At 42.4% G+C, this 12,524-nt stretch overlaps 2 protein-coding genes and 1 long non-coding RNA gene across 7 annotated transcripts in view; 1 reads left to right on the top strand and 2 right to left on the bottom strand.

Moving 5' to 3' along the window:
* UBA2 (ubiquitin like modifier activating enzyme 2) overlaps positions 1 to 6,554 on the bottom strand; it is a 42,200-nt gene extending 35,646 nt beyond the window's left edge. The window contains exon 1 of one of the 2 annotated variants that reach the window (XM_023586479.3): positions 6,237 to 6,554. Coding sequence is in view for 1 of the 2 variants with exons in the window: in XM_004450286.4 (XP_004450343.1) it covers positions 2,851 to 2,988 (138 nt within the window). In the remaining variant the exon portion in view is untranslated. Of the gene's footprint in view, positions 1 to 2,850; positions 3,054 to 6,236 lie in introns of those variants that run through there. The other variant, XM_004450286.4, reaches the window with a different exon arrangement.
* Positions 2,651 to 9,409, top strand: LOC131274342 (uncharacterized). The gene is made up of 2 exons (XR_009181577.1): positions 2,651 to 3,137; positions 6,035 to 9,409. It is a non-coding gene; the product is annotated as an uncharacterized lncRNA (long non-coding RNA).
* PDCD2L (programmed cell death 2 like) overlaps positions 6,771 to 12,524 on the bottom strand; it is a 29,096-nt gene continuing 23,342 nt past the window's right edge. For 2 of the 4 annotated variants that reach the window (XM_004450282.5, XM_004450283.5), the window contains exons 6-7: positions 9,667 to 9,815; positions 6,848 to 7,021 (exon numbers count right to left, since the gene is read on the bottom strand). In XM_004450282.5, the coding sequence (XP_004450339.2) occupies positions 6,891 to 7,021; positions 9,667 to 9,815 (280 nt within the window). In that variant the 3' untranslated portion in view covers positions 6,848 to 6,890. Of the gene's footprint in view, positions 7,022 to 9,666; positions 9,816 to 12,524 lie in introns of all 4 variants that reach the window. The other 2 variants (XM_012522096.4, XM_023586478.3) reach the window with 2 other exon arrangements.

The raw sequence follows: 12,524 nt of genomic DNA, 5'->3' as shown, positions 1-12,524 counted from the left end.
TAAAAATATTTTAAGGGCATGTTTTTGTTTAATCAGTCTGTCAAATATTTCAAGAAATTCCTTAGATGGCATAAAAACATATGCATAATTACTGAAAATTATATAACTCATTTATCAATCCAATTAATTACACTTTTTTTTTTGAGGTACCCAGGGATTGAACCTGGGACCTCTTATGAGGAAAGAAGGCCAAGTGCTTGAGCCACATCTGCTTCCCTAATTAATTACACTTTTAAGTTCAATATATTAAATTGCACCCAAGTCTCTCTTTAAATGATACTTGGGGGAAGCAGATTTGGCTCAATGGATCGAGTGTCCGCCTACCACATGGAAGTCCAGGGTTCAAACCCAGGGCATCCTGACCCATGTGGTGAGTTGGCCCATGCACTGTGCTGATGCACGCAAGGAGTGCCATGCCACGCAGGGTGTCCCTCACGTAGGGGAGCCCCACGCGGAAGGAGTGCACCCCATAAGGAGAGCCGCCCAGTGTGAAAAAAGCCCAGCCTGCCAAGAAGTGGTGCCGCACACATGGAGAGCTGACGCAGCAAGATGACACAACAAAAAGAAACACAAATTGCCGGTGCCACTGACAAGAATACAAGCGGACACAGAAGAACAGGTAGTGAATGGACACAGACAACTGGAGTAAGGGGGAAGGGGAGAGAAATAAATAAATAATAAATCTTTTAAAATAAATAAACAAATAAACGGTACTTGGCAAATAGATTTATTGGATTTTTGCTGCCTTCCATATTCAGTTTTCATCCTATACCTAATTTCATTTACAATTATTACCTGAGGACTGCGAAGGGAGATTTTTACATATGGTTTTAAAAAAAAATGTCATGTATTAAGTCTTAAATAAATGCTGCTTAAAAGTAAATAAATTTGGGAAATGGACTTGGCCCAGTGGTTAGGGTATCCGTCTACCACATGGGAGGTCCGCGGTTCAAACCCCGGGCCTCCTTGACCCGTGTGGAGCTGGCCCATGCGCAGTGCTGATGCGCACAAGGAGTGCAGTGCCACACAGGGGTGCCCTCCGCGTAGGGGAGTCCCACGCGCAAGGAGTGCGCCCCGTAAGGAGAGCCACCCAGCGCGTAAGAAAGTGCAGCCTGCCCAGGAATGGCGCCGCACACACGGAGAGCTGACACAACAAGATGACGCAACAAAAAGAAACACAGATTCCTGTGCTGTCGACAACGACAGAAGCGGACAAAGAAGACAATGCAGCAAATAGACACAGAGAACAGACAACTGGGGTGGAGTGCAGGGAAGGGGAGAGAAATAAAATAAATAAATCTTAAAAAGAAAAGTAAATAAATTTACAGACAACTCTGATTATACTGAGAGCCACTGACTGCACACTCTGCATGGATTGTATGGTGTGTGAATAAAACTGCTTTAATAAAAAGAATACTCAAATTATCTTCTAAAAAAGGGTAAATATAACAGAAGAAAATGGTTAAAACCATTTTCATTTCATAAAAAGTAATCTAATGTTCTAAATGTGAAACTCCCTCATGGTTTTGGTTATAATTTGTGAAAATCACCAATATATAACTACCTAAACAGTTTTTACTTGTACTTTCTAAACTTTATAAAAATTAAACCGAAGAAAAAAAGGAACTAGCATTATTTTTTTTAGGTGTCCAAATTCACTGCCTTGTCTATTTTTAAGTTGTCCTTTGATACAATTATCAGCAGTTATCTAAAGCACAACCATACTTGGATTTGTAATATGGAATTGCATGTGAAGACTAACCCTACAAAAGTCAAAGGAAAAATGTATAAATTCTTTCTATTCCCCAACGACAGATTAGTTAATTTTGCCACCTATACTTTCTTTTCATTTCATGTTTCCCCTACCCTGTAAGGCATTTGAAATGCACATTCAAGTTCTTAGAGTATTCAAACTGCAAACCCTTTGCAGAGACTTCAGAGATACTCATTTTACTTAAGATACACAATATTTTAAAGTACACGATTATGTAATAACTTCAATTCGATCAAAATTTCCTTCAAAAGTGGGAGAACCAGATCATCTCAATAAAGAACGTCTGGGTTTGTTTATTTAAAGCGAAGAACTTTTCCATGCTGGGCAGAAGTCACAGGCCACAAACATATCGGTTGAGTGAACTGAGACACATGAAATCCTAACGAACATTTTTAATACAATAATAAGAGATATCTCTGATGACATTAACAATGACAGTCACTCAGAGGAACTGTACCCAAGCTGAGAAGAGCGCGAACCCCAAAAGAGTTCTAGACTTGCTTCGTGACCCAGGGCAAGTTACTAAACTCAAGTGCATCTTACTCACTTCATCTGTTAAAAATAAAAAGGGATGAAAATAGCGTTTGCACCCATCGGGTGGTGGCAAAGATTAAATGCATTGATGCGTGTAAACTGCTGGGAACCAGCGCTCAGTATGTGTTGGTTGCTATCACTGCCATCTGCTCTAAACCATAATTTCTGAGTTGGAGGGACTTCCGAATTAACAGTCACACTATCCTCGAAGTACTCAATCACCTCCCGCCTCCTGCTAAAGCTGGTAAACTGCTCTGAAACGAAAAGACATTTCCATTTCCCAGAATCGCCACCCATTGGAGCGGTCCAGGAGGCAGGGGGCGGCCCCTGCGCACGGCGCCCGGAAAACCCGGACGCGCGGCCTCCACGGTGTCCCGAGCCGGCCGCGGCATGCTGTGGAGCCCGCCCCGCGGACAGGCTCCCTCCACGCTGGTAGCACCGACCCCCGGGCCTGTGGGCCAACCCCCTACTCCCCGACCTCAGGGCCCCCCAAACGCGGCCCCACAGCCCGCCATTCAGCCCGCGCGCACCCCGGGCCTCACCAGGTCGATGTGAGAGAAGCCGGTGAGCACGAGGTTCTTGAGGAGTTCGCAGCCGATGCCGCCCGCGCCGACAACCAACACTCGACCCCCGGCCACGGCATCGGCCAGCTCCCGGGGAAGCCCCCGCGACAGTGCCATAGCAGGACGACCACGAGCGGCGGCAGAGGTGGAGGCGGAGGCGGGAGAACTAAGCGGCAGCCGGAAAGAGTGGGGGAGGGGCGGCCCGGCTTCCGCTCATGCGCACCGCGGCGCCCTGGACACTACCCACGCCAAGGCCAGGTTCCTAGGTAAAGACCCGTGAGAGCTTTGGTTGTGTTTGCATTTGGACGTGTTTTACTAAGAGCTAACGTAGAAGTACTCAATGGCCTAAGAAGTCTAAGGTTCACCTTTTACTCCGGGATTTGAGCTCTCAGCCAAGACTTAACTAAGTTAGAAAGCAGACGTTCCTTTAAGTAAAGCGCTTATAGCACTTAAAATATATAGGCAAAGGATGTGGACGCAAAAACCACAGTAAGGTAAATAAGCATATTACCAAAGATAAGCAAAGTAAAATTGCATTAAGGTCTTTTTCACGTATTAAATCGGCTATATGGATAATACACGATTGTAAAGGCATAGGTAAACAAGCCTTCCCACATACTGCAGGCGAGGATTCTAAATTGGCAAAACTTCCCCAGAGGGCAAAATTCGGAAAACTGCATAGCTTTTGAATGAATGATTCTAAGAATTTGTCCTGACGGTTATCATAGATTTTATTTTAAAAAGATTTAACTAGTGATGTTCGTCACAAGAATAAAAACCATAAACAGCCAAGAGCTGTGTATTTTACATGCCTATTTTAAGAATATGCTTTGCAGCGGGAAAAATGGGGAAAATTCTCACAATGAAAGGTCAAAATAAAAAGATACAAAACCATTTATACAACATGATTACAATTTTGCTCGCCCAAAATTTAAAAATACATTAGGAAGGAAATAAGCAATTTTAAAAATCTGTGATGGAATTGTAATTTTTATTTCTTTAAGCTTTGTTTTCCAGATGTTCTTGCTCCCCATATAAAATATTTATAAAATAAGAAAAAAAATTTTTTTTTTAAGACTGGAAACAGAGAAGAAAATACTCATTTGACTCCTGCTTGGTTGACCAACCCCACACCAGGCTGCTCTGAGAGGGATGCTCAGACTGCTGTAGAGCCAGATGCTCAACCAGGTGGATGTTCTGCCTTGTGGGCTAATGACGCCCAAGAAGGTCCCACCCTGGCAGCTGAACCTAACAGATGGCCTCCATACAATGCATGCTCACTTCCCTTCTCTCTCCAGGGACTGAGTGAATGGGAGCCATCTTCCTAGGTTCCTCTCCTGCCATCCTTCACTTTGCCCTTGCCCTGGACACTTGCACCTAAACCAGAGGTCATTTGCTTTCCTTTGTGGCTTTTTTTTGGCGAGGGGGGGCGGGGAACGACAGTATAAAGTGTAAAATGCTTGCTCACCCTGACAAATTCAAATATGACAGAAGTGCAAAAGTAAAAGCTGAAAGTCCAGCCTACCCTACACATAATCCTACCTCTCAGGGCCTTTGCTGGGTGGATGTCCTTCCAGACCTAGGACTTTATTTTTAAGTGAGTTCAAACTGGACTTATTTCCATATATCTTCCTTTCAAAATATTTATATATTATATATTTCTACTGGATCGTGGGGATGCCCCTACTAGCCTGTAGTCTATTATAGATAAAACTGGGTACAAAACATGTATTAACTAGATTCAGCAATGTGTTTGATCATAAGTACAAGCTGTCTCCATCTAAAAGTCAGATACATGACACCTTACTCATGTATCTGAAAATGTCTTCCTGAACTAACTTCTAAAAATACACTCTTATGCAACAATTCTTCCCCATCTTCTCATAAAAGCAGGGCACTCCCTGATGATTTTTAAATTTTTATTTATTCCCCCCCCGCCCCGCCCCAGTCATAGTTTGAGCTTGCTCTCTGCTGTGTGTCCATTCGCTGTGTTTTTGTGTCTACTTGTCTTCTCTTCTCGTCTCTTTAGGCAGTACCAGAACTGATCCTGCAACCTTCCAGAGTGTAAGAGGCACTCAATCTCTAGTGCCACCTCAGCTCCCTGGTCTGCTGCATCTCATTGTCTCTCCTCTGTGTCCCTTTTTTTTGTGTCATCTTGCTGTGCCAGTACTCCTGTGCGGGCCAACACTTGGCATGGGGCAGCTCTCTGCATGGGCCAGCACACCGTGTGGGCCAGCTTGCCTTTACCAGTAGGCTCCAGAAATCAAACCCTGGACCTCCCATATGGTATGATGGAAGCCCAATGTCTTGAGCCACACCTGTTCCCTGTGATGACGTTACTTTTTTTAAGATTTATTTATTTCTCTCCCCTTCCCCCCACCCTCCCGCCCCAGTTGTCTGTGTGTCTATTTGCTGCATTGTCTTCTTTGTCCACTTCTGTTGTTGTCAGCGGCACAGGAATCTGTGTTTCTTTTGGTTGCGTCATCTTGTTGTGTAAGCTTAGTGTGCGCGGCGCCATTCTTAGGCAGGCTGCACTTTCTTTCGCTTTGGGTGACTCTCCTTATGGGGTGCACTCCTTGCACGTGGGGCTCCCCTACATGAGGGACACCCCTGCGTGGCAGGGCACTCCTTGCGTGCATCAGTACTGCACGTGGGCCAGCTCCACATGGGTCAAGGAAGCCCGGGGTTTGAACCGTGGACCTCCCATATAGTAGATGGACACGCTAACCACTGGGCCAAGTCCGCTTCCCCGTGATGACTTTAAAAAGTCCAAAGTAACGTATTTGTGTATCTGAGTGGTCTGATTTTGTTCCAGTTGGGGGGGGGTGCTCTGGCAGTCTCTGCCCACAGCAGACAGAAGGCTACGAGGAAAGTGGGATCACTTCTCCAGCATGGCAGGGAAAGAAGGAATTGTAACCTCTTGACAGGTCTATGCTCAGCTTTGGCCTTGCAAACTCTAGGGTGCCTGAAACCTCACTGGCCATCATGCTCAGATTTTACATGCAGAGCTTCTTTCCCTCAAGTGTCCAGGAGGTGGGATCTGGTGCAGTTCTCACCAGTCAAACGATGCTTGGGAAATCCCAACTCTGCCAATCTGGGCCTAAGGTATTATTTATCAGAGTGGCAAAACAATTTGTTTAATACCATGTTCTCATTTACACAGGCAAAAAGCAGGTCTGTACATGGATGGAGGGAGCATTTACAAACTGCTTCCAGAGGCAGCAGAGAAGAGGTGGAAAACATTGAGTGGACAAAGGGGAGAGTGGAAGGTGGACAGTTGGATGGAGTGACAATGTCCAGAACAGAGTAAAGGTCATGCTGTAAGAGGCAGGTGGGAGAGGCTGGCAGAGGTGGAAGGCACTTACTGTCACAGGGCCTTAGCTGTAAACAGCTGGAACAGTTCGAGTGGTTTGATCTGTCAGCATCCAGAGGAGACAGCAGCAAAGTACAACAGAAGCAGGAGGGGAATAAGAGGCTGACTGGCTGTTCTTGGCTCTTTCAGCTGCTCTCCCTTCCTCCTGGAATGCCTGCCAGGCTGCCTATACAGAAAACAGATGCTCTCTGGGCTACAAAGGAGACACTTTCTGAACTGCTTCTGTGAGAACAGGCTACTGACCCTGGAAGGATAGACCAGCCGAGAGCTAGGAGGTTCTAAGCTAATAAACTGTGTTAAAATGAGGTAGAAAACACCACAAATCATTACATTTTAAATTTTTTTTATAAGGAGGTACTGGGGATTGAACCCAGAACCTCATACATGAGAAGCAGGCACTCAACCACTGAGCTACATCTGCTCCCCAATGAGAGTTGGTTTTTTTTGTTTGTTTTTGTTTTTAGGAGCTACCAGGGATCAAACCTGGGACCTCGAACATGGGAAGCAGGCATTCAACCACTTGAGCTACATTCATGCCATTTTAATTTATGTAAATAAAAGGAAATGTTCTACTTAAATAATAATTCATCTGGGTCTTCGAGCTACATTCATGCCATTTTAATTTATGTAAATAAAAGGAAATGTTCTACTTAAATAATAATTCATCTGGGTCTTCTTGTATAATACAAAATTCTTCCAGAGGAGTCTGATGATTTTGAGGCCAGCAACTCTCCTCACATGTGTAAATTAGAATTGTTCCAAATTCCACAGAAAGATCTGAAAAATACAACATATTTAGTATTCCAACAAAGAGAAAATTCTTATACTCAATCTTCAAAGTTTGTTTTGTGAATAAAGTGCATCAGGAAAAAACTGTCTGGGTTCAAACCCCAACTCTACCACTCTGAGCAAGGTACTAGGCTCTCTGTAGTAATGGCAGGATCTATATAAGACTGTCATAAGGAAGATTAAATAAATTAATTCATGTAATAGGTTTAGAACAGAGCCTGGCACATCTTACTGCTCACTGTGAAATAAAGAGAGTAAGCAATTACAAGATAACAAATATGGAGAAGAAAGATGGCTCAACATCAGGATAACTGGTATACCTACAGGGAGTAATTTCCCTTACAAGGTGAAAAAATACTTAGGTACAGCAAAAATAGTGCTGACTTTCAGACATGGTCTTTCCTACAATAAGTAAACACTGAGATCAAAAGGCAGATTTAACAAAAAGTAACAGAGAAATATACTGCAATAATAAACAAGTCTCAACAAGTTTTCTTCATTCCAATTGTTTAGATTACCTAACACTGAAAACCCATGTTAAAATATGTCAAGCAACAAAAAAACACTACCTCCAAAAAGGATTCAGGCAAAAAATATAAAAGGAATACTCAGAGTTTATATAAGTTTTATCAGTGGTTGGGGTTATAAAGAATAACACCAAGAAAACATGAGCAACAAGAACTTCAGTTGATTTCATTATACAGGAAACAGGAATCAACAATGATTTGGGCAACTGATTTGGGGCAGCAAAGGAGATAAATTATTTTTTAAAATGTGGACAGGATGTCTACAGCACCATTATTCATGATTGCCAAAAGATGAAAACCCAGGTGTCTGTCAACCGATGAATGGATAAACAGACTGTGGTGTATACACACAATGGAATATTATGCAGCTGCAAGAAGAAATGAAGTTGTGGAGCATATAACAACATGGATGAACCTAGAGGACATTATGTTGAGTGACGCAAGTCAGACACAAAAGGACAAATACTGCATGACTGCACTATTACGAACTAAATATATTGTGTAATCTCATGGAGGTAGTAACTTGTATATGGGTCACCAGAAAATAGAATGAGATTAGAGAATAGAAAGCTGAGAGTTAACTTGTGCAGAACTGGTAAAAGGATGAGTGTTAATCTTTGCAAATGAATGAAAAGGTAAGCACAATACAATGTTTGTAACTAGCAGTGCTATTATAGGGGTATGATAGTGGTTCAAAGGAAAAGTGTAAGGTTCTGTATATCACTAAAAGGAAAGCTAAAAACTATAACATAGGACTATATAGCATAGTAAAACCTCATGTGAAAGATAAGTATGGATAATATTGCATATATGACTGTTTTTTCTTTGAAACGGAACAAATGTGTGTTAATGTTATAAGATGTTAATATCATACCAAAAAAAAAACCCATTATGCTAAGTGAAAGAAACTAGACACACAGTACTATATATTGCATGGTTCCATTTATATAAAATGTAAATAATCAGTTTTTAAAGATGAAACTAGATTAGTGGTTATGTAGGGCTGAGGAAGGAGAGAGGGAATGAGAGGTGACTGCTAAGTTGTGTGGAGTGTTTCTTTCTGGAGTAATGAAACTGTTCTAAAATTTTTTGTGGTGATAAATACACAACATTGTGATTATACTAAAAGCCATTAATTATATACTTCGGATAGACTGTATGGCATGTGAATATATCTCAATGAAACTGCTTTTTAAAAAAATGTGCAAGAATAGTCAGATAGCTGCTATTAACAATAGAAGAGAGAAGTGGATTTGGCTCAATGGATAGAGAGTCTGCCTACCACATGGGAGGTCCAGGGTTCAAACCCAGGGCCTCCTGACCCGTCTGATGAGCTGGCCCACGCACAGTGCTGATGCACACAAGGAATGCCATGCCACGCAGGGGTGTCACCTGCATAGGGGAGCCCCACGCGCAAGGAGTGCACTCCGTTAGGAGAGCCGCCCAGCACAAAAAAAGCCTGCCCAGGAGTGGCGCCACACATAGAGAGAGCTGATGCAGCAAGATGATGCAACAAAAAGAGACAGATTCCCAGTGCCGCTGACAAGAATAGAAGCGGACACAGAACACACAGCAAATGGACACAGAGAGCAGACAACTGGGGGGGGGGTGAATTTTTGTTCTTGTCTGTTTTTTATTGTTATTCTTATTGAATAATGAAAATGCTCTAATAATGACTGAATTAATGAATGCACAACTATGTGATTATACCAAATACCACTGATTGCACACTTTGGATGGATTGTATGTTTATTAATAGGTATTAATAAAATTGATTTATTTAGAAAAATAAAAATTCTAAAATTAAAGACTATATAATGATGAAATAAAAAGTTACCATCATTTTAAATGCTGCTTTTAATAGAATACTGTGTATAATAATGTGATGAAAAATATTTTATGAATAGAAAAAACTTATCCTTAAACCAAAATGGTAATGGTGTTTAGGTAAGATTGGGTAGATTATAAATTCTCTTAAAATAATATTAATTTCCCAAGTTTTCTATAATTGCTTATATTTTATAAGTAAAAAAAAGTCTTCCATTTTAAAATAATTCAAAATAATGTCAGAAATCCACACACTTAAATTAACATGGGATCTGTTACCTAAATTAGTACTTTTGAGCACACTAACAAGTGCTGGCATAAGCTGAAACTCAAATGTCCTTTGGCTTCCACAGTGGCTGCAGGCTGGGAGCTCACTGACCTCTGATGAAGGATAGGTCAAAAAGAGTGGCTCTCCGCTCCAAGAATACCTAAGGCAAAAAACAAAGACACCTAAATCAGAACCACATACCAATCACTTTTAAAATTTAAGGTCATGCTCTGCAAATTTTGTTTCTTTCCATTGGAGGACCAGAAACAAAACAAAAAGCAGAGAAAACTCCCTGGGGGCCCGAAAAATTAACAGCAAGGCTGTAAAGCACAGCAAGATATCCAAAGTCTTCTCAATACTTGCTTGAAAGTCTGAAAAAAGGGACTAAAGTCAATGTTGAACTGATTCTAACTAAAATTGCAACAAAGCCTAGACTCAGCTCAACTACAGATTAAATCAACTCAGAATCCCATATTAACAGACTTACAGATAAAGGGGAGTATCTCTGTGGGGGGTTAATATTTATGTCAAGTGGAGTGGGTGTAGTTCAGAGATTAAGCACCTGCTTCATATGTATGAGGGCCCAGGTTCAATCACCAGTACCTCCTTAAAAATGAAACAAAAAATCCCACAACATATTCAAAGAAGAAAAACTGCCCATTTAAAAAAAGTCAAAACAAGATCTCTGGACAAAATGATGCAATTATCAGACAAGAACTTTAAAGCAACAGAATGACAATAATGAAAAAAAATTTTTTTAAAAAAGCAACAGAATGATAGAATAAACTCAACATCAATAATTATATTTTTTAAAAGTGGACAAGGGAAGCAGATGTACTTCAAGCAATTGAGCTCCCACCTACCATATGGGAAGTCCTAGGTTTGGTTCCCAGTGCCTCCTAAAGAAGATGAGCAAGAGGATAGCGAGCTGATGTGACAGGATGGCACAGTGAGCTGACACAACGAGATGACGCAACACAAGGTACAAGATGGAAAACCTAATGACAGACACAAACAACCAGGGAGCGGAGGTGGCTCAAGTGATTAGGCACCTCCATCCCACATTGGAGGTTCCTGGTTTGGTTCCTGGTGCCTCCTAAAAGTAAGACAAGCACACAATGAACAGACACAGTGAGTGCAACGAGGGGGGTGGGGGTAATAAAATAAATCTTACAAAAAAATACAAAATGGGCAAAATACTCCATATAAGAGGAAACACTGTCAGCCTGGATAAAAAAGGCAAGATCCAATTACATAAGCTGTTTAAGAAATATACTTTGTATTAAGTCACAGATTGGAAGTAAGAGTGAAAAAGGGAAAATCACATAAATGCTTAAGAAAGTGTGACTATATTAATGTCTGACAAGACAAAATTCCAAGGAAAGATTATCAGCAGAAATAAATTGCAAAATGTTTTAATTATAAAAGAATAAATTCATCAGATAAATATGCATACATCTTAAAACAGCACAAAAACCCATGAGGCAGGGAAGCGGCTGTGGCTTGATCAGCTGGGCTCCTGTCTACAATGAGAGGCCCTGGGTTTGCGTCCCAGGGCCTCCTTGTGAAGGCAAGCTGGCCCGTGCGCCACGGAGAGCTGGCGGTCCATGAGCCGGGGAGAGCTGGTGCAGCAAGATGATGCAACAAAGGGAGACAAGCAAATAACAGAAGAAAAAAAAAACGCGCAGAGAATGGACACAAAGAGAAGAGAGAGCAAAGAAAGGAACAAGCCGTGGGGGGGGTGGGGGGTGTGGAGGATAAATTAATTTTTAAAACACACAAAAAACCCACGAGGCAGCAAAACATTGTGAACATAATTAACAGCATTGAAATATGTATCTGAATGTTACTGAAAAGGAAAATGTTAGATTATGTATATGGTAACAATTTTTTTTCAATCCGTGGAAGTACACTACACAGTGAACTCTAAGCTTGCCATTTTACCTACTTCCAGTTTTAGAGCCCTGGCTCAGAAATTTTGTCTGGAGGGAGAAGCAGGCTGTAGTTCCCAATGTATTCCCAAAGGAAATTACTTCACCTACAACACAGCACAGAGAGTACTTTAAGAGTGCTTTGAAAAACAGAGGAGGGAGGCAAATGTGGCTCAAGTGACTGGGCTCCTTCTACCATAGGGGAGGCCCTGGGTTTGGTTTCTGGGGCCTCCAGGTGAAGGCAAGATGGCCCATGCCATGGAGAGCTGACTGTCCCCACAGAAGAGAACTGATGGCCTGAGTTGCAGAGAGCTGCTACAGCAAGATGACACAACAAAGGGAGACGCGGAGGAGAGACAGTGAGAGAAGCAACAGACCAGGGAGCTGAGGTGGCTTAAGCGACTGAGTGCCTCTCTCTGATGTCAGAGACCCCAGGATCAGTTCCCAGTACCTCCTAAAGAGAAGAGAAGACAACCAGACACAGAAGAATGCATAGCAAATGGACATTGAGAACAGACAGCTAGCGCAGGCGGCAAGGGAGAGAGGAATGAATAAAATAAATCTTAACAACAACAACAATAAAAAACCCAAACAGAGGAGGCTGTGGGAACTGAGACGGATTTGTGGATCTAATGAAGATACAGCCTAGACTCTAGGCTGGCCAGCCTATAGGAGCGAACTAAGTTACGAGAGAATCAGGGAATGGGAAAGCTGGCGTTAAAACAAATAACAGATAATCAGATGATATTTGCTGCCACTGCGGCAGCGATGGTGGCTGCCTTGAGCCGAGCTGCAGAAGGGCCTGGCAGCAGCACCGAATACTGCTGCAATTTGTACCAGCGGATCCCAGGGGGACTCACAGCCTTGAAGCTGGCGAACTAAGCCAGCTGCCCGCTCGCCACCTCCACTACCCACACCACCGCAGTTCACACGCAGGG

The sequence above is a fragment of the Dasypus novemcinctus genome, chromosome 18, assembly GCF_030445035.2.
Source record: "Dasypus novemcinctus isolate mDasNov1 chromosome 18, mDasNov1.1.hap2, whole genome shotgun sequence".
NCBI classification, from domain to species: Eukaryota; Metazoa; Chordata; class Mammalia; order Cingulata; family Dasypodidae; genus Dasypus; species Dasypus novemcinctus.
This window is presented reverse-complemented; position numbering and strand designations above follow the sequence as displayed.